The 15,235-nt window shown below is 37.5% G+C and overlaps 2 protein-coding genes across 4 annotated transcripts in view; both read right to left on the reverse strand.

Moving 5' to 3' along the window:
* Positions 1-15,235, reverse strand: part of LOC112572661 (receptor-type tyrosine-protein phosphatase kappa-like) — a 503,329-nt gene that overhangs the window by 414,682 nt on the left and 73,412 nt on the right. The window lies entirely within an intron of this gene.
* Positions 538-15,126, reverse strand: LOC112572666. 2 transcript variants are annotated; one of them, XM_025252457.1, is made up of 27 exons: positions 14,876-15,126; positions 14,367-14,603; positions 13,253-13,441; positions 12,116-12,247; positions 11,563-11,694; positions 11,123-11,254; positions 10,660-10,896; positions 9,645-9,833; positions 9,429-9,560; positions 8,685-8,814; positions 8,197-8,309; positions 7,533-7,900; positions 7,191-7,278; positions 6,896-6,972; positions 6,715-6,751; positions 6,249-6,346; positions 5,906-6,034; positions 5,202-5,341; positions 4,616-4,751; positions 4,361-4,483; positions 4,108-4,206; positions 3,818-3,891; positions 3,149-3,290; positions 2,918-3,046; positions 2,363-2,511; positions 1,957-2,092; positions 538-1,740 (listed from the first exon to the last, which is right to left on the reverse strand). In XM_025252457.1, exons 1-21 carry the CDS (start codon positions 14,961-14,963, stop codon positions 4,144-4,146), a joined length of 2,970 nt encoding a protein of 989 aa, XP_025108242.1. In that variant the 5' UTR covers positions 14,964-15,126; the 3' UTR covers positions 538-1,740; positions 1,957-2,092; positions 2,363-2,511; positions 2,918-3,046; positions 3,149-3,290; positions 3,818-3,891; positions 4,108-4,143. The 2 variants fall into 2 exon arrangements, with proteins under 2 accessions (XP_025108242.1, XP_025108241.1); XM_025252456.1 differs by having other exon boundaries at positions 539-1,740; positions 7,533-7,906; positions 14,876-15,125.

Genomic DNA, 15,235 nt, shown 5'->3' on the forward strand with positions numbered 1-15,235 from the left:
TTTATGACGGAGAAATGAAAGCAAGTGCCTCAGCTCAACGACCCCTCGTGTTTGTGGGATTTGTCTCCCGATTCTGTTGTTGAGAGCGGGTGACCGCCGGACACCTAGTGGTTGTTGTTCTTTCATTTTCTCTAGAAGCATTGTGTACGTGCCTTTTTGTACGTGTTTCCGACAGTTCTATCATCTTTTCGTCATTGTCTTCTTTTTATCTTACATTCTTCATGTGATATCGCCAATCTCGTCCTGGTTCTTGTCGTCACTGCATTTCTTCTATTTTGTCACCTCTTCTTCTTCGCCTTTCCGCCCCGGATTGTGCGAAGTGTCAACCATTCTACGTTTCGTCCTCCATTCATTTCTTCGTTCCCTCTTCTTCGTCAATTGGCGTCGTGGAGTCAGCAAGGCAACTGTGAACTGTAAACTGTGAACTGTGAACAGCAAAGGGTCCCGGCACACATCGTACAGACAGTGTGGTTATGGTCAGCGCGAGAGTGTCGCGTAAGGCCACAGAACTGAAGGAGACAGTGTCAACAGAGTGCACAGTGTTCTACAATCTACGTCAGGTCAACGGACTCAGGGGCAACAACTCTTGCAGTACTGTGTCGCGATGTGTGCTGGTGTCTAACTGTTTCGTTGTTTGTTTTTTCATTGATTATTTTTTTTTCTTACTAACATCCCTCTTTTTCTTTTCTTTTCGTGGGGTAGTTCCCGTTTCTCTTGCGTGTACGTGTAAGTGTATTTTTCCATCATATATATGTGTGTATTTTTTATCTATTTTTTTTTTAAACTTCTTATTTGTACCGTTCATTTTGTCTTTGTTGTGGTCTGCGTTCATCAATGGTTCGACAGGTACTTCGTGTCCCTCCTCTGGCTGATCTTTTTATTGTAATGAGTACAGTATAGTTTTAATCTTATACTTACTTCTTTGGCTTCCTAATTTTCGTGGAAGAATACCCTGCTTCAGAAGTGATACAAACCTCCTTGGTGCAGGATATGGGAGTATACTTTATACAGGATTTTTCCAAATAATTTGTACAAAAACAGATTAGTTCTAACAATACAGGATTCCAATAAGTCTTTCTATTTTAAAGCTCAGATGATAGGGTTAGACTTCCAACAGTCACTCTGAGTATTTCTTTCGCTTGAGGTAATACTTTACTGTCGCGCATCTTTAATCCTCTGACAGTAAAATATAGTTCATGAAAGCGACTAATTACAAAGATTTAAAAAAAAACATAGTTTGAAAATGGCTCTTGTTACAGTATATTATAGCAGCAATTTATGTAACACGACGCACAGACACACAAAATCTCACTCTCTCTCTCTCACACCACCCCCAACACACAAATACACACCCACCCTCTTAGTCTTCCCCTACCACCACCTATTTTTCTACACTTTACTGCACACAAAGCGCAAAGAAAAATATTAGAAAGAATCGGAGGTAAACTGCAGCAATCAGTTCTTATCAATGGATTTTTATACAACTTTTAAAGCAATCAGAAGAAAGTGAGGTTCATATCTGTCAGTGCTATATCTTTCCATCGTGATTTATCTACATAACATACAATCAAATCAGTCTTCTATTTTATCCTAAACACTTCATTTCCTAGAAGTTTCTCATTCACAAGGGATATCATATTGCAAAAACACTGGGAGTACATGCAAGTTTGGTCAAGAGTTTTGGTACACAGTTTGAAGCTTGTACTCTTGTACAGTCCGGTAGCAGTAATGATATTCCATCTGTAGATATAAGGACAAATACAAAACAATAACGAGACTGTTATCACATCAGGGAAGTAATCCAATTAAAATTGAAAAGTTAATTTTATTTGACTTTTCATTCATTATTTTTATCTAGTAAATATCATTTGTATTTTCAAAATTTCGTAATCTGATAAGTTTGGAATAAACTATTGTTTAAATAAATTTACTATTTTAAAGCTTTTCAAACACTACCTCTGTTGTGATTGCCTGTGGTATGAATTTTTGTACATGTCGCACAGACAGGTAGACATCTATCTCCTGGTCATGTCTGTCCCGATTAATGATATCATACAGTGCACAGAACATCCCACTTCTTGTCATCCCGTCACTGAAAGAAAATTCTGCCTTAAAAGCATGTTTACAGTTTATATTCTAGTTAAGATATGAATGTTTACAGTCATCGAGAGTCGCTAGGTGCTACCAAGAGATTTGAAATTAAGAAAGTCAAGTTTTAACCTAATTCAATGTTCCAGACTCATGTGGTCTGTGTATGCTTTTCGGCAAAAATATAATAAAAATAAAGTAATTAACAGTAATGATGTTCAGAAGGAGATTACATGTATTCTTTATATGTAAAATTTAAATAACTAAGACTTACTCGCATTGTACAACTAGGGGTGAGATGTCCTCTTCAACATGCCATGACTCAAGAATGTCTATCAAGCGAAGAAAGTCTGAAATGCTGCCTGGCACCAGGTCATTCCAGTCATCATAACATAGGACACGGATCTGTTTAGAACTGGTTGCCTTTGCAGAAAAGACATTGGTCGTTTTACTGTATGCAATATTTATTTATGACAAAATGATATCGATGTGACCACCACATGACCATGAAAAGCATATTTATGAAGAATTTTAAGTTCGCAGAGACAAATGACAGTTACACATAGAACAGCTACTGAGTTCTTACAACACATTTAGTATTGTGGTTTTGACTGGTACATCAATTTTCAAATGTTTTATTTATGCGTTAAAAATTGCCAACATTTTGTTTGATTGTTTTCTATTGATCATAGAAATTAATACTGACTTTCGATCAACATTCATGTAGTTGTTTACATTTTCATAAATATTACAAAATGCTAATAACTCAGTTATAAAATGGTAACTCGTGGCAGAACGTCCATCACGGTAGAAGAGTTACTAAAGAGACCTTAGTTGCCAAGGACAGATTATAGCAGGTGAGATGAGGTCCAAGAGCAGAAGAGGACGTAAGGCTGACGGTGTGTTGTCCAGTTGTTAGTGTGTCCTCTGCTGTTTCTGGCCAGAATCGGCAGTTGTTCTGAAACATTTGTAAAAAAAAGATAGCTACAAGTTCTCTAAAAAGTGTTCTGTTGGAGCAAAAAAATGAAACTTTATCTATAAACAGTATCTCACTCTTTACCTTGACCGATGTACTCTGGTCTTTGTGTCCGAGAGAAACAACAGTGTTGACGTCCCATCCGTCAATCATGACGCCACATGTCCACCACGGTGTCCGGCAAGGGAAGCTGAGTCAGGATGAGCCCTTGTCTCTTCCTAAACGACTGGATGCAAGCAAAAGAATACAGTCCTCAGGTATTTATAAAAACTGACTTAAACATTATATTAAATCTTTTAATGTCATAAAATATGAATGCTATATAAGTCGTATGTCTCTTAATTTAAAAAACATGGTTCAATAGATGAGCGGTATTCATTGATGAGTTTTAGCTACTTTTATTTTGCAATAAATAATTGAACAGTAAAGTTGAAAAGAACGACAAAGCACAAATAACATTCTGTGTATTTAAAAAGCAGGTTGTTTCATCACTTTACTAATGTATTGAACTTTGAGAAAATGTGAATATTAATTATCACTCGAATATGAATGGTTCTTAAGTTAAGAGACACAGTATTAGTGTGATTAGTGAGCGGTTATCACGGTTGGGTTTTGCTGCTTATTTTGTAATGAACATCGGGACGGTGAAGCTCCCGTCGTTCGATGCGAACTCGTCACAGAATAAAATATCATGATTTAAATTTAACTCTTCTTATTTATGAAGATTAGTTGATACTGTAAACTGTCATTCACCGACATATGAACAGTCCTGATGTTTTGATTTCTCACAGGCACGTGGTCAGAGAGATGCACCAGGCTGCTGTCATCTGCAAGTTCACAAAGATTGTAGTCAATTAAATACTTTTCATAGAATTTTAATTTGGAAAAATATATATATATATTTGAAAAAAAATATTCATGAAATGTTCATGAATTCATGAAGGAATTTAATTTCTGATTGATTCTTAAAGCATGTCTTCAAATAATAAAGTAAAGGATGAAAAACACTCATGTAACAAAGCAAAAGCAAATTAGTATTTTACCTGTTGGTGTCTTCACAATTCTATGCTTAGTCACATTCACTGAGATTCAGTGATTGTGTGGGCTGATTTGGGCACGAATTGCCCCATTTGTGTTAAGACCTGTAAAGTAAAATTTCTGTACTCGTGCATAGCTGTGTAGGTTTGAGATATATAAACTCAAATAACAAACTTGATCTTTTGCGTGAGTTGCGGAGCTACAACATGAAAACAAAACAAGATTTGTTAACAAATGTGTTTAGACATGTTTACTTGCCTTGAATTCCTTATTTATTCGAGAGTTGTCTGGAAACACAAGATCAAACTGGTCAAAGGTCATCCTGGTTCCGCGGCTGGTATATTCTTCCAGAATGACTTCATGAAGGAACTTATACTGTTCCTGTTGACAGGTCAAAATGTTTTTATTGCTTAATTTAGTTTCTTGAAAATATTTCATATATTGTGGGAGTTTTGTAAGTTCCTCAAAATACAAATTTACAGCTCTTACAAAGAAAACCAAACTGCGACCTACTGCAGTCTGGACCATCAGCGTTCGATCTTCACGTAGTCGTCTGACGATGTCCTTGACGTTTACGTCGTGTCCACGTGAACTCAGGTCCGAGGCGATGTCTAGAGCGATGTACGTGCCTGTGCGCCCAACTCCCGCACTAGTTTGAATAAAGGTTTAGGTTTCAGTCACACAACATTTATATCACATTGTATTGAATAGAAATTTTTATGGACAGATCGTTTCATTGGATAGTTGTACTGACACAAAAAAGTAAAATAAGAAAATAAAAATTCATGTTTGATGGTAGTTGGGTGCGTCCATCAGTTGAAGACATGTATTTTGCTTCTATTGTTCAATGTTTTTGGCGATAAAGAAAATTAATTATAAGAAATACTTTGAACAGTTTTTGAGTCTGACCTAAGTTTGGACGTTAAAAAATGTTAACTCTTAAACAATTTATGACTTTCCAGCTTATAAATTGGAGGGCTATAATGTTTTGGACTGTCCAAAGGACACTATCAGTCTATAATCCGGCATTGAAATTAATACACAAACACATTTACAGATAAGACTGAAAGAAAGGAGTTACGTAATCACAAAGGCTTACCTGCAGTGTACGACAGGTATGGCCCCCTGTGCACGTGCCTTGACGTAGCGCCAGAAGCTGACCAGCGAGTAGGTGGACGGCACCCCGTGGTCAGGCCACACCAGGTAGTGATACTGAGATACCGTCCGCTGGTCACCGTCCTACGAGACATTACATATAATGATACTGAGATACCTTCCACTCATACCTTCTTACGAGCCTTGACATGGAGAAATAACTTTGGAGCAAAGTGACAGACACAAGAGAATCTGCATTTGCGGTATACATTTATCTTTGTTTCTCTTCATCTGCATAACCGCTTGCGATTCAATCGAACAAATGAAAGCATTGATTAGATCCGAAGCATCTGGATTAGATGATGTTAAATGCCATGAGAGCAATAATGAAAAGCGTGCATTCAGTTAAAAACTGAATTTAATTTTTTTCACTGCCCCAGCAGCCTGCATGCATAAATTATAATGGTACATAAAAGATCTATGGATGGGTAGGTAATTAGACAGATGGGTGGATAAATATCTGGCTGATTTTTTTATGTACACTCTGTAAAAGTAACCTTTGCTTAGATGGTCTAAACTTATGTAAATGTTAGAGCTAGAGGCCGTTTAAGCCTCTGGTGACATCGAGTGCAGTGGCGTCCAGTGCACGGCAGTGGATGCATATAAGACTTGTTTAAAAATAAAATTTTCTTCAAAAACTATTGCTACCTGTTTTGACTCCAGCACAAAATACCGAACAACGAAATCGGCTCTGCTGTCCGTCTTCAGGGCTGTCACAGACACGTGACCATATGTCGTTGTTGTGCCGGCTGATGGCCAGTACTCTTCACACTTGTCCTGCGTGTTTAATAATAAAAAAAAAAAAAACGGAAAAAGAGAGTGAAAAAGGAATAACATTCTGTGGACTGTTAGAAGTCCTGCTGAAGGAAGAGACGTGCTTTCAGTGAACATTTAAATTAATTCAATAATAATTAAGATACAGCCATCAGACATCGAGACAGAGTCATCTGATGCAAATGAAAAGAATAACAACTTCAGGAAGACTGCACACCTTGCCGTCCTCCTTGATGCTGGTCAACATGATGATCTGAGTGACATTCTCCTGCCACACCATCCACCACAGGTCATCTACCGTGTGAGACCGCGGACCTGAAGTCAAAAGTAAAAGCAGTCAGCTCAAAATAAAGCTTCTGTGCATTAACAGCAGACACTAACATAAAATAAATACAGATGAATGAATATAAATTTGGTTTAAATGCACGTTAAAAGCAATGGGTCCTTAGTCTATTGGTATACATTCCTGACGGATAGTGAGAGGACCTTTTGCTGCTTTTACACGAATGGACACGAGACATTTAAAAATGATATTTTTAGTAGAACGATAATTTCAGAAACAATGTTGATGTAAGTTGTGAGACGATAAGAAATATTGATACTTTATGTTCTTAAAGGTTTAACTCTTTTTCCTTCACTTTCTGTCAAGTAAAAGAGGGTACTTAATGATAAGAGAGGTTTACCTTGTGTTGCGATATATGCCTTTTCTCCTAGGTATCCCTGAAAAAAGAAAAGACTGATTGCTCACATTACGAAGTTTTCACCAAAATGTGTTTGAATTGACAAAATTGTGCGGACACGAGACAAATTAACAGTTTTTATATCTCTGCATTTATTTACACACTCATTGCAGGGCCTACTTGCCTTAATGTAACTCGCGTTGATGTAATCCGTGTTTCTGTCTCCTTTTGGTCGACGAAGAACAACCCGAGAATGATCGTCTGAGAAAACAGACAAACTTAAATAATGTTCATAAGATGCTTTAAATTCTTGGGTTTTTTAATGCTTGCTTACAGGTCTGTCATACAAAATGTTAGAAAATGTTTCAAATGATTAGTGTAAACTGCTTACTAACATTTAGTTCCAAATACAAGCTCACTCACAAAATATCAGAAATCATTAAACTGTAGATTATTTGAGAGTAGAACAAGTCACCTACAAGCACACAGCGCCTTGAAGCGATTCTTCTTTAAGTTTTCAGTTTTCCGACCAGCCTCGTGAGGATGACGCATTTCTTTGCTAAATTCCTGAAAAAGAAAGTTTACACAAATGTCATTAAAACTGAAATTGAAATTTTCTCTAATAGTATTACATTTATTCTGTAAAAGATATAACCAAATAGTATAAAGGCAACAAATTTAATAACAAAGCAATTTAATTTTACGATTGTCAGAGCTAATTGTACGCTTTTTGCTCAGTTATTATATTTGCTGACAATCCAGCAAGAATTATCAAAAAGTTTCTTTTAACAGCTCAAATAATATTTTCCCGAGAAAATTACCGCAAATTCCATCTCTAGTTTTCCAGAGGTAAGACTATCCAGCAACGACTTTTGCAGGTCATCAAATATGGAGGATGACCCCAGTGACCTGTAGAGGGCGTAGGTCTCCTCCGTGTTGTAGATGCCTTCTTCCTCGTCTACATTGTTCGCAGTGTCCATATCTTCTTTGTCTGGTTTTGTTAGAGACATTGCTGACTGACTGTCATGGGAATGTATGGGAACATTTGACTTCAGTTCGAGGTTTTCATATATTGTTTTGTTTACAGTTGTTTCTGTTATCGCCAGAGATTTACGAGCTGTAACCGGTGTTTTATCTTCTTTTTGATTTTGGCTTCCAAGAGACGAAGCTCCCATGTCTTCTGGCAAACCTGCAGCTGAAAGATTGTTATCATCACGAATCTTTGTCCTCCAGTTATAATTGAAAGAAACATTTCTGAGTCTTTATGCAAGTTGACCAGTTTACACTTATTAATTTCATTTATTTTACATAGACTGCAATGCATTACTGTCAGGTTTCTATTACTGGAAATAGGAAAAGATAGATACAATCAAATATATGATAAAAACTTTTAACTCAAGTCTTGTTGGTGTTATGCAACAGATTTATGTAGGTACATAGTACGAAAAAAATAAATAATATAGTATATATATAATTTGGTCTCACCTCTGCTTTGACTGATATTCACCAAACTTCCTGAGACTGAATATTCATTTTCTGTGTTCGTTTCTTTTCCTTTTAATAGTTCAGCTTTCCGCATTCTTAATTGTCTTGTTCGCCTATTCGTGGAAATGTATAAGTCAGAAACAATAGAAAGCAGCCTTGAATCATTTGCAATTTTTAATAGGTCTAATAAATTTTGACAAATATTTGCGACCGTTTGTCTAACAGTTAAAATAATCTGTTCGCGCACCGTCACACCCTTTCATAGTCACATACCAACCCACATCCACACACACACACTCTCATACGTATACACACACTGACGAGAACGTAGGCAGGATATTTAATATAACATTACAAACAGTTCTGTCAAAGAGAAAACTTACAAGGACCGCAAACATCCATGAAAGCTGTGGTTTATTTGCACCTGATCAGGTATAGTGTGACATGATCTAAAGGTTTGTTTATGGTAGCATCTACATTTTTCTTACCTTAACCACACCACAACGACCACAACAACGATCATAACAACGACTGCGGCAACAGTTACAGTTGAAACAATTTCAACAACAGCAGCGACAGGAGTAAGTCTGAAGTTAGGTTGACTTGACTCCACCGGCTCTGAAATAAATATCGTTTACTAAAGTTCATACGAATGTCAACAAAAATCACATCTCTGTGTGCAGTTGACTCCATACCAACCGTCAGCACACTCTGAAAGATGAGCAGAAGTCAGTGGATCCGGACTTTCACCCTAGAGACTTGCTTCAGTGCAAAAATGCTGAGCGGAGCCAAGTACGCGATACTAGTTCTCAGAGGTTTATTGTTTTTATGATATTCTACAAACGATACCATGAACAGAAATGGTTAGAAATCCCGGCATAATGAGACGCAGGGGTAGGCCAGTGTGCTAACCACATTTTACTGTCCAGTGACATCATTAAATCCTTTAGTGCAATGTTTAACCATCAGTTCCCTCAAGCGTGGTCGCCAAACGGATCTGTAATTTCGAACTCTAGTATAGCAAGGACGAGCTGAAGATGACTGTCATGACAGTGAATGAACATACTATAATATGATGCCGCCTTTGTCACGAGTTAGGGTTATGTTGTTTGCAGTTGAGGAAGAGTGCTGAATATCGATGGACTCTTTGAGTCGACGCGGAAGAATCCCTTTACTCTCCTGATGACGAGAGTTCTCATTTTTATTTTCAGTAAATATAAAAATCCACCTACCCGTACACATTGGTAACTGGAAGCCTGTATGGCAGGATGTACAGCTGCCGTTGATCTTGTCACAGACAGAGTCAGCAGCACAGTGACCACATGGTTGTGTACAGTTGTCTCCATACCAACCGTCGTCACATACTGCACAGTACAAGATGCATCAAAAACACAAAGACAGATATATGGTCATTTTAAAAATTAATTTGAACGAAATTACAGACTTACCCCACACTTGTACCTCGCAAATGTTGATCGTGAACTTGTCACTGTTGCAGTCCTTGGTGATGTTGACCACTCGCCCTCTACGACCCACTGAGATGTCATACTGATTGTTGATCCACCCGCTCTCATCGCTGAATCTTTTGACGACTTTTCCGTCAAGAGAAACATTAACGCAGATCATTCTGTTTATAACTGAAATCAATAAGAAGCAAAGATTCAGGTGTCGTCAACTACATTAAATATGTTATACTGACTATTTAATCTTGTTTTAATTACTGCTGTACACTTTTAGCTACACTTTACATGACAGGGAGAACTCGCTAACCGAACAATGTCCTCGGCAGTAAAATAAACCGTTTTCAGATTAAGTGTGATATATAGTGCCATAACTTTCCGCAATCTCGATAATGTTTTACAGCATCCTCCTAACTTAAAAGTCGAATCAAACCAGACCCAGGCTGAATATCTAGACAGTAACGCCTCGTTACCGTTGACCAACCGTCTGCATACAAACTTCCAAACTAAATGATAAAGGACGACAAAGTTTACCAAAATCGTGTTTGTGTGCCGTTGAGAGATTTGTTCTCTGAACTTATATTCTTACAAGCAACTATGTTTGTTTTGTTGATTGCAATTGTACTGGCTTTAAGTATTACTTACAGCAAGACAAACACGTTCAAAGCGGTTTTGGTCATGACTGTTAGCAGTGTGAGGAGGTATTAATAAAATGTTTGATGGATGGCCAGGGGACAGGTAGAGCAATGGGTGGGGGCAATGGGCGGGGGCAATGGATACTTGGGCTTTACTCATCGGCTGAACAAAGGCCGGCGAGCTGCTACATACTTTTACTCAAAACAATGATAGATAATCCTACAATAAACGATTAAGAAGACAAAGTGCCAACAGCACGAAAATGAGGAAACTAAAAACTATACTCGCGTTAGAAGAAACACAATTTACGAGCTACCACAACGGCTAAATAAATTTTTATTCATTATATTAATAATAGTAATCTCACAGTTTGTCCGTCCGTAGATCGTGATGACACTGATGGCGAACTTCTGTCCCAGGTCCACCCACCAGAAGGGTGAAAGGTCGTTTAGCGCTGTGTGGATGCAGTTTGGCGGAGTAATAGAAAGATTTAAGACAGTGTTTGTGTTTCCATTGATAGCTGCTGAGCAATTCCATGATGTCAAATACTCCCGATTTACATGCCGAGAACTGATGTTACATAATTTGTCCAGTGCAACGTTTTCTGCAAGGAATCATGACAGTTATAGTGAAATAAAACAGTGATGAGAGAAATTTCTGAAACTACTATCTGGAATTGCTATTGAGGATGTATTTATAAGATTGCATTGTATTGTAACTTATTCTGATCAGTTTATACATCTGCGTATTGATATGTAAGTGGCTGGTTATTTGATGAGTGAATATTACAAACGAACAATTGCTTTCAATAAAAGTAATCATCGCCTTACTCTTAGAAAGTGGTGGTTTAAATCCTGTGTCATAGGGTAAGCAGCTGCCTGTCTTATTGTCACAGACTGAATTATTACTGCAATGACGACAAGTCTGTGAGCAGTCGGCTCCATACCAACCATCAGAACATTCTGTAAAGAGTTTTGTAATGATTTGTAATAAAATCAGTGAGGTTACTTGCAGTGGTGTTTTATTTAGGATAGTTATAAACATCATTTACATTGTCTTAAAAACTATGGAAGTTACAGTACACTGCCAGACAGCATATTTATTGCTAGGATTTCATGAACTTCACTCTGTGTAAACACGCTTGCAGTCCGGCATTATTTGTATGTCACTGTGAGACAGTTACATGTTGTATCGGTTGGACAGTGTGCATAAGTATCTTACCACTGTAGGGTTATTACACATGAAAGGATATTTTAAAACAGTAACCAACCTTTACAAAGAGGTAGCTGGTAACCAGGTTTGCAGGATCCACAGCTTCCGTTCACTTTGTCACAGGTGGAGTCATTAGAGCAGTTGCCACATGTCTGTGTGCAGTTATCTCCATACCGACCCTCAGCACACTCTGTAACATTAGTAGCAGTTTGAGTAAACTTTGACCTACAGATGTGCTACAGTGCCCATATAACTATCTAGAGCCAGGGACAAGATTATACATTTCAGATGAATATTTTGATATGATATGTTTACAAACGACATTACAAACAGAACAGATTAGACATCCCGGTCTTTGTGTGGTCTCCAAGAGTCCATGCACTGCTGCAATTTAATGACAATGATAACTGAACAATTAGCTTTGAACCCGAAAATTTTGAGTGAAAACGAGTCAGCATGTTATTAGCAATTATTTGAGAACTTGTCTTTTCCTTTGAGATGGATCATATATCTTTTATTTACTGTAGTCGTTATGATGTAAACTTCCAATTAATTTCTTGAAGTCGGGGGATTATTTTTTTTAATTTGCAGTAAAAGTAAATTTGCCCTACCTGTACACTTTGGTAACTGGAAGCCTGTATCGCAGGATGTACAGCTGCCGTTGATCTTGTCACAGACAGAGCCACCAGCACAGTGACCACAGACTTGTGTACAGTTGTCTCCATACCAACCGTCGTCACAAACTGTATAGTACAAGATGCAACAGACAATTAAAATTAAGAATTTAATCCACTGGCGTTTGTTAAAGAACTACAATAACCAATAGAGTAAAACTAAGAAATACAGAAAAATAACGAATATGTTTGTCAAACCTTATTATAAACAGCGAGGTTACAGGAATTATGTGAAGGGACTGACAGTGGTATTGTTTATTGTCGGATCTTCTCCGGAAGTTCGTGACAAATCCCCAGAGTTGGTCAATGAGTGGAGGGTCTACAATAAAGGCACTCATGTGGAGGGCAGGACAAACAATCCCGCCGACCCTTACTGCAATATTTGGTTGAGAGGTCTCCCATTATCGCCGCCACACCCCATTGTGCATCACCGTGTGTTTTGCTCAGTTTAGTGTCATGGCCTTAGCGCAAAGGGACTTAACCCAGGGGGTAACATAAGAGTTGTCTCTAAGAGTTTGAGGGCGTGGACTACAGCTGAACTAAGTGCTGCAATTTGATTAAATGTGCCGACACTTAACTGATCCCGGACCCACTTCCTCTTGTAACTTTGGTGATAGTTGTCCCAGAGCAACCCATGTTCAGCCCCTGACATGTTGGTGTCAACATTTTAGAGATTATTGTGTTTTGTATTTTATTTGAAATGCATTGTTTTCCGTATGGCATTAACAGCAAATAAACTATCGCTAGACTGAAGAATACAATTCGGTAAATCATCATACAGTAAGAGAAGCCCAATTACAGATCGTTGCTATTTGTTTAACGAAAAAGTACGTTTTTACACAGTGTTTGCATGTCTTATGTGTTTTTCGCACACACGCATACACAGTGTGATCAGCAGCTGAGCTTGCACATTCAAATGGATACATACACACTTTTGTCCTTATTCGTATTTAAAAACTCATCAGGTACATAAATGGCGAATTATAAGAAGTAAGCGATTTAAACAAAATCAGAAACGAAGAAGAAACATAAGGTCATTTACAAAAATGTATTTGAATGAAATTAATTACGTACCCCACACCTGTACCTCACAAAAGTTGATCATAACCTCTTTAGTGCCACAGTCCCTGGTGATGTTGACCACTTGCGCAATACGACCCACTGTGATGTCATACTGATTGTTGTTCCACCCGCTGGTATCATTGAATCTCTTAACGACGTTTCCATCAAGAAAAACATTAACGCAGATCATTCTCTCTGTAACTGAAATTAAACAAAAATTTAAAAAAAAACGTAAATCATATTATCGTTAACAAGAGTACATTATACAGACCATTCAAAGTAGTTTGTTTGAATCACTGCTTGATTTTTTTTACACTTATTTACTTTCAGTTTAGTTTACTTAGGTGAAAGGAAATGAGTCGCTTTTGCCTCAAGAAACTAAAACATAACGAAGCAATAGAATAAACACAATATTTACTATCGGTGTATTTACAACAGTACACTTTGTTGTACAATAAATAGACGCACGTGCACAAACATTAACGTGTTTTCTTTCTTTTTTTTTTTTTTTTGAACCGAACTATACCTACCTTTTTGCAAGATCTGTATAAGCTTAAGTATATAAATAAATAACAAGAATCAATACAAAATATACGATACATGTAGAACAACTATAGAGCTAACAGTTACTCCTTATTATTACCTATTGATTCCAAGTATACACGCCATCCTAAAAGAGAGTTTCTTTTTCTTAGTTTGATAGTCAGACATCAGAATACCAGATATTATAGTTCTATTAAAGGTTACTAACACCGCTCACACTTGAGACTGTCTTAACGAGACTTAATTTCAGTCACTTGGGACTGATGTTCCCTAAATCCACAAAATATATCTTTCTTCAACAAATATTTGAATCATAAATCCTGCCTCTATTGGACAGACGTTGTACACAATGGCACCGCCCACAGCAACCTCAGTAATGTTTGACAGAATCAACCCCTGACTAAAAACACTGACAGATAATCCTATAATAAGTGATGAAGTCAAATCTGAACAGCACAAAGATGAAGAAGGTAAAAACAGGGCTTACTTTAACAGAAACATTAAACAGAGCTCAAATAATAAATAAGTAAATATGTTAAATTATTACTTTTTATTTATATCAATTTTTTAATACTAATCTCACAGTTTGTCCGTCCGTAGATCGTGATGACACTGATGGCGACCTCCTGTCCCAGGTCCACCCACCAGAAGGGTGAAGAGTCGTTTAACGCAGTGTGGATGCAGTTTGGCGGAGTTATAGACAGATTTAAGACAGTATTTGTGTTTCCATTGATAGCTGCTGAGCAATTCCCTGAGAGTAAATTCTCCCGATTTACATGCCGAGAACTGATGTTACATAATTTGTCCAGTGCAACGTTTTCTGTAAACAAATCATGACAGTTCCCGATAAAAAATCCGTGATGAAAAAAAAAAAATTTTGAATCCCATCTCTGCATACAAATAAAAGGACTGAATGTCTCGCTTATTGTTAAATGATCTTATTTGACTTATTTCAAAGTGACAGATATACTGTCGTAAGTTGAGCTGGAGGAAATCATTATAACGAGTCTCAACATCATTAAATAATTTTTTCAAGTAATTTTGTATGATTAAACTGAATGTGTGGAAAGTACCCCACAGTAAAATACTCACGCATATGTGTGTTCAGGGCAGCAGACACAAATAAAATATCTGTAAACACAAACAGTCTGAACATCTCCACGCACACGCGGCCCGCCATTAGGTCCAATGACAGTTTGTATTCAGTTCCTGGTCAATGACATATAATCGAGGAAAGAGCTTACATCCTGGTACTTGAAAACTCTTCCCATGATACCGCAGTGGGAATATTATCGTACAAAGCTGACATCGCGAGATTTCTTCTGATGTCTGTATGGCGGACACGTGTCACTCGGACGACGAAAGTCTTACAATCCTTTGATCCTTTGAGAAGAAAATCCACTTTCGTGGAACTTCCTTGTAATTTGGTATTCTCCAGTTAAACCTTACAAG

Source organism: Pomacea canaliculata, linkage group LG9 (genome assembly GCF_003073045.1).
Source record: "Pomacea canaliculata isolate SZHN2017 linkage group LG9, ASM307304v1, whole genome shotgun sequence".
NCBI lineage: Eukaryota > Metazoa > Mollusca > Gastropoda > Architaenioglossa > Ampullariidae > Pomacea > Pomacea canaliculata.

Coding starts and splice junctions, on each gene's coding strand:
- LOC112572666 (XM_025252456.1), bottom strand. CDS start 14,963: ATGGCGGGCCGCGTGTGCGTGGAGATGTTCAGACTGTTTGTGTTTACA. Junction 14,604..14,875: donor TGCCCTGAACACACATATGC/GTGAGTATTTTA, acceptor ATTTGTTTACAG/AAAACGTTGCACTGGACAAA. Junction 5,342..5,905: donor TTGTGCTGGAGTCAAAACAG/GTAGCAATAGTT, acceptor AATGTCTCGTAG/GACGGTGACCAGCGGACGGT.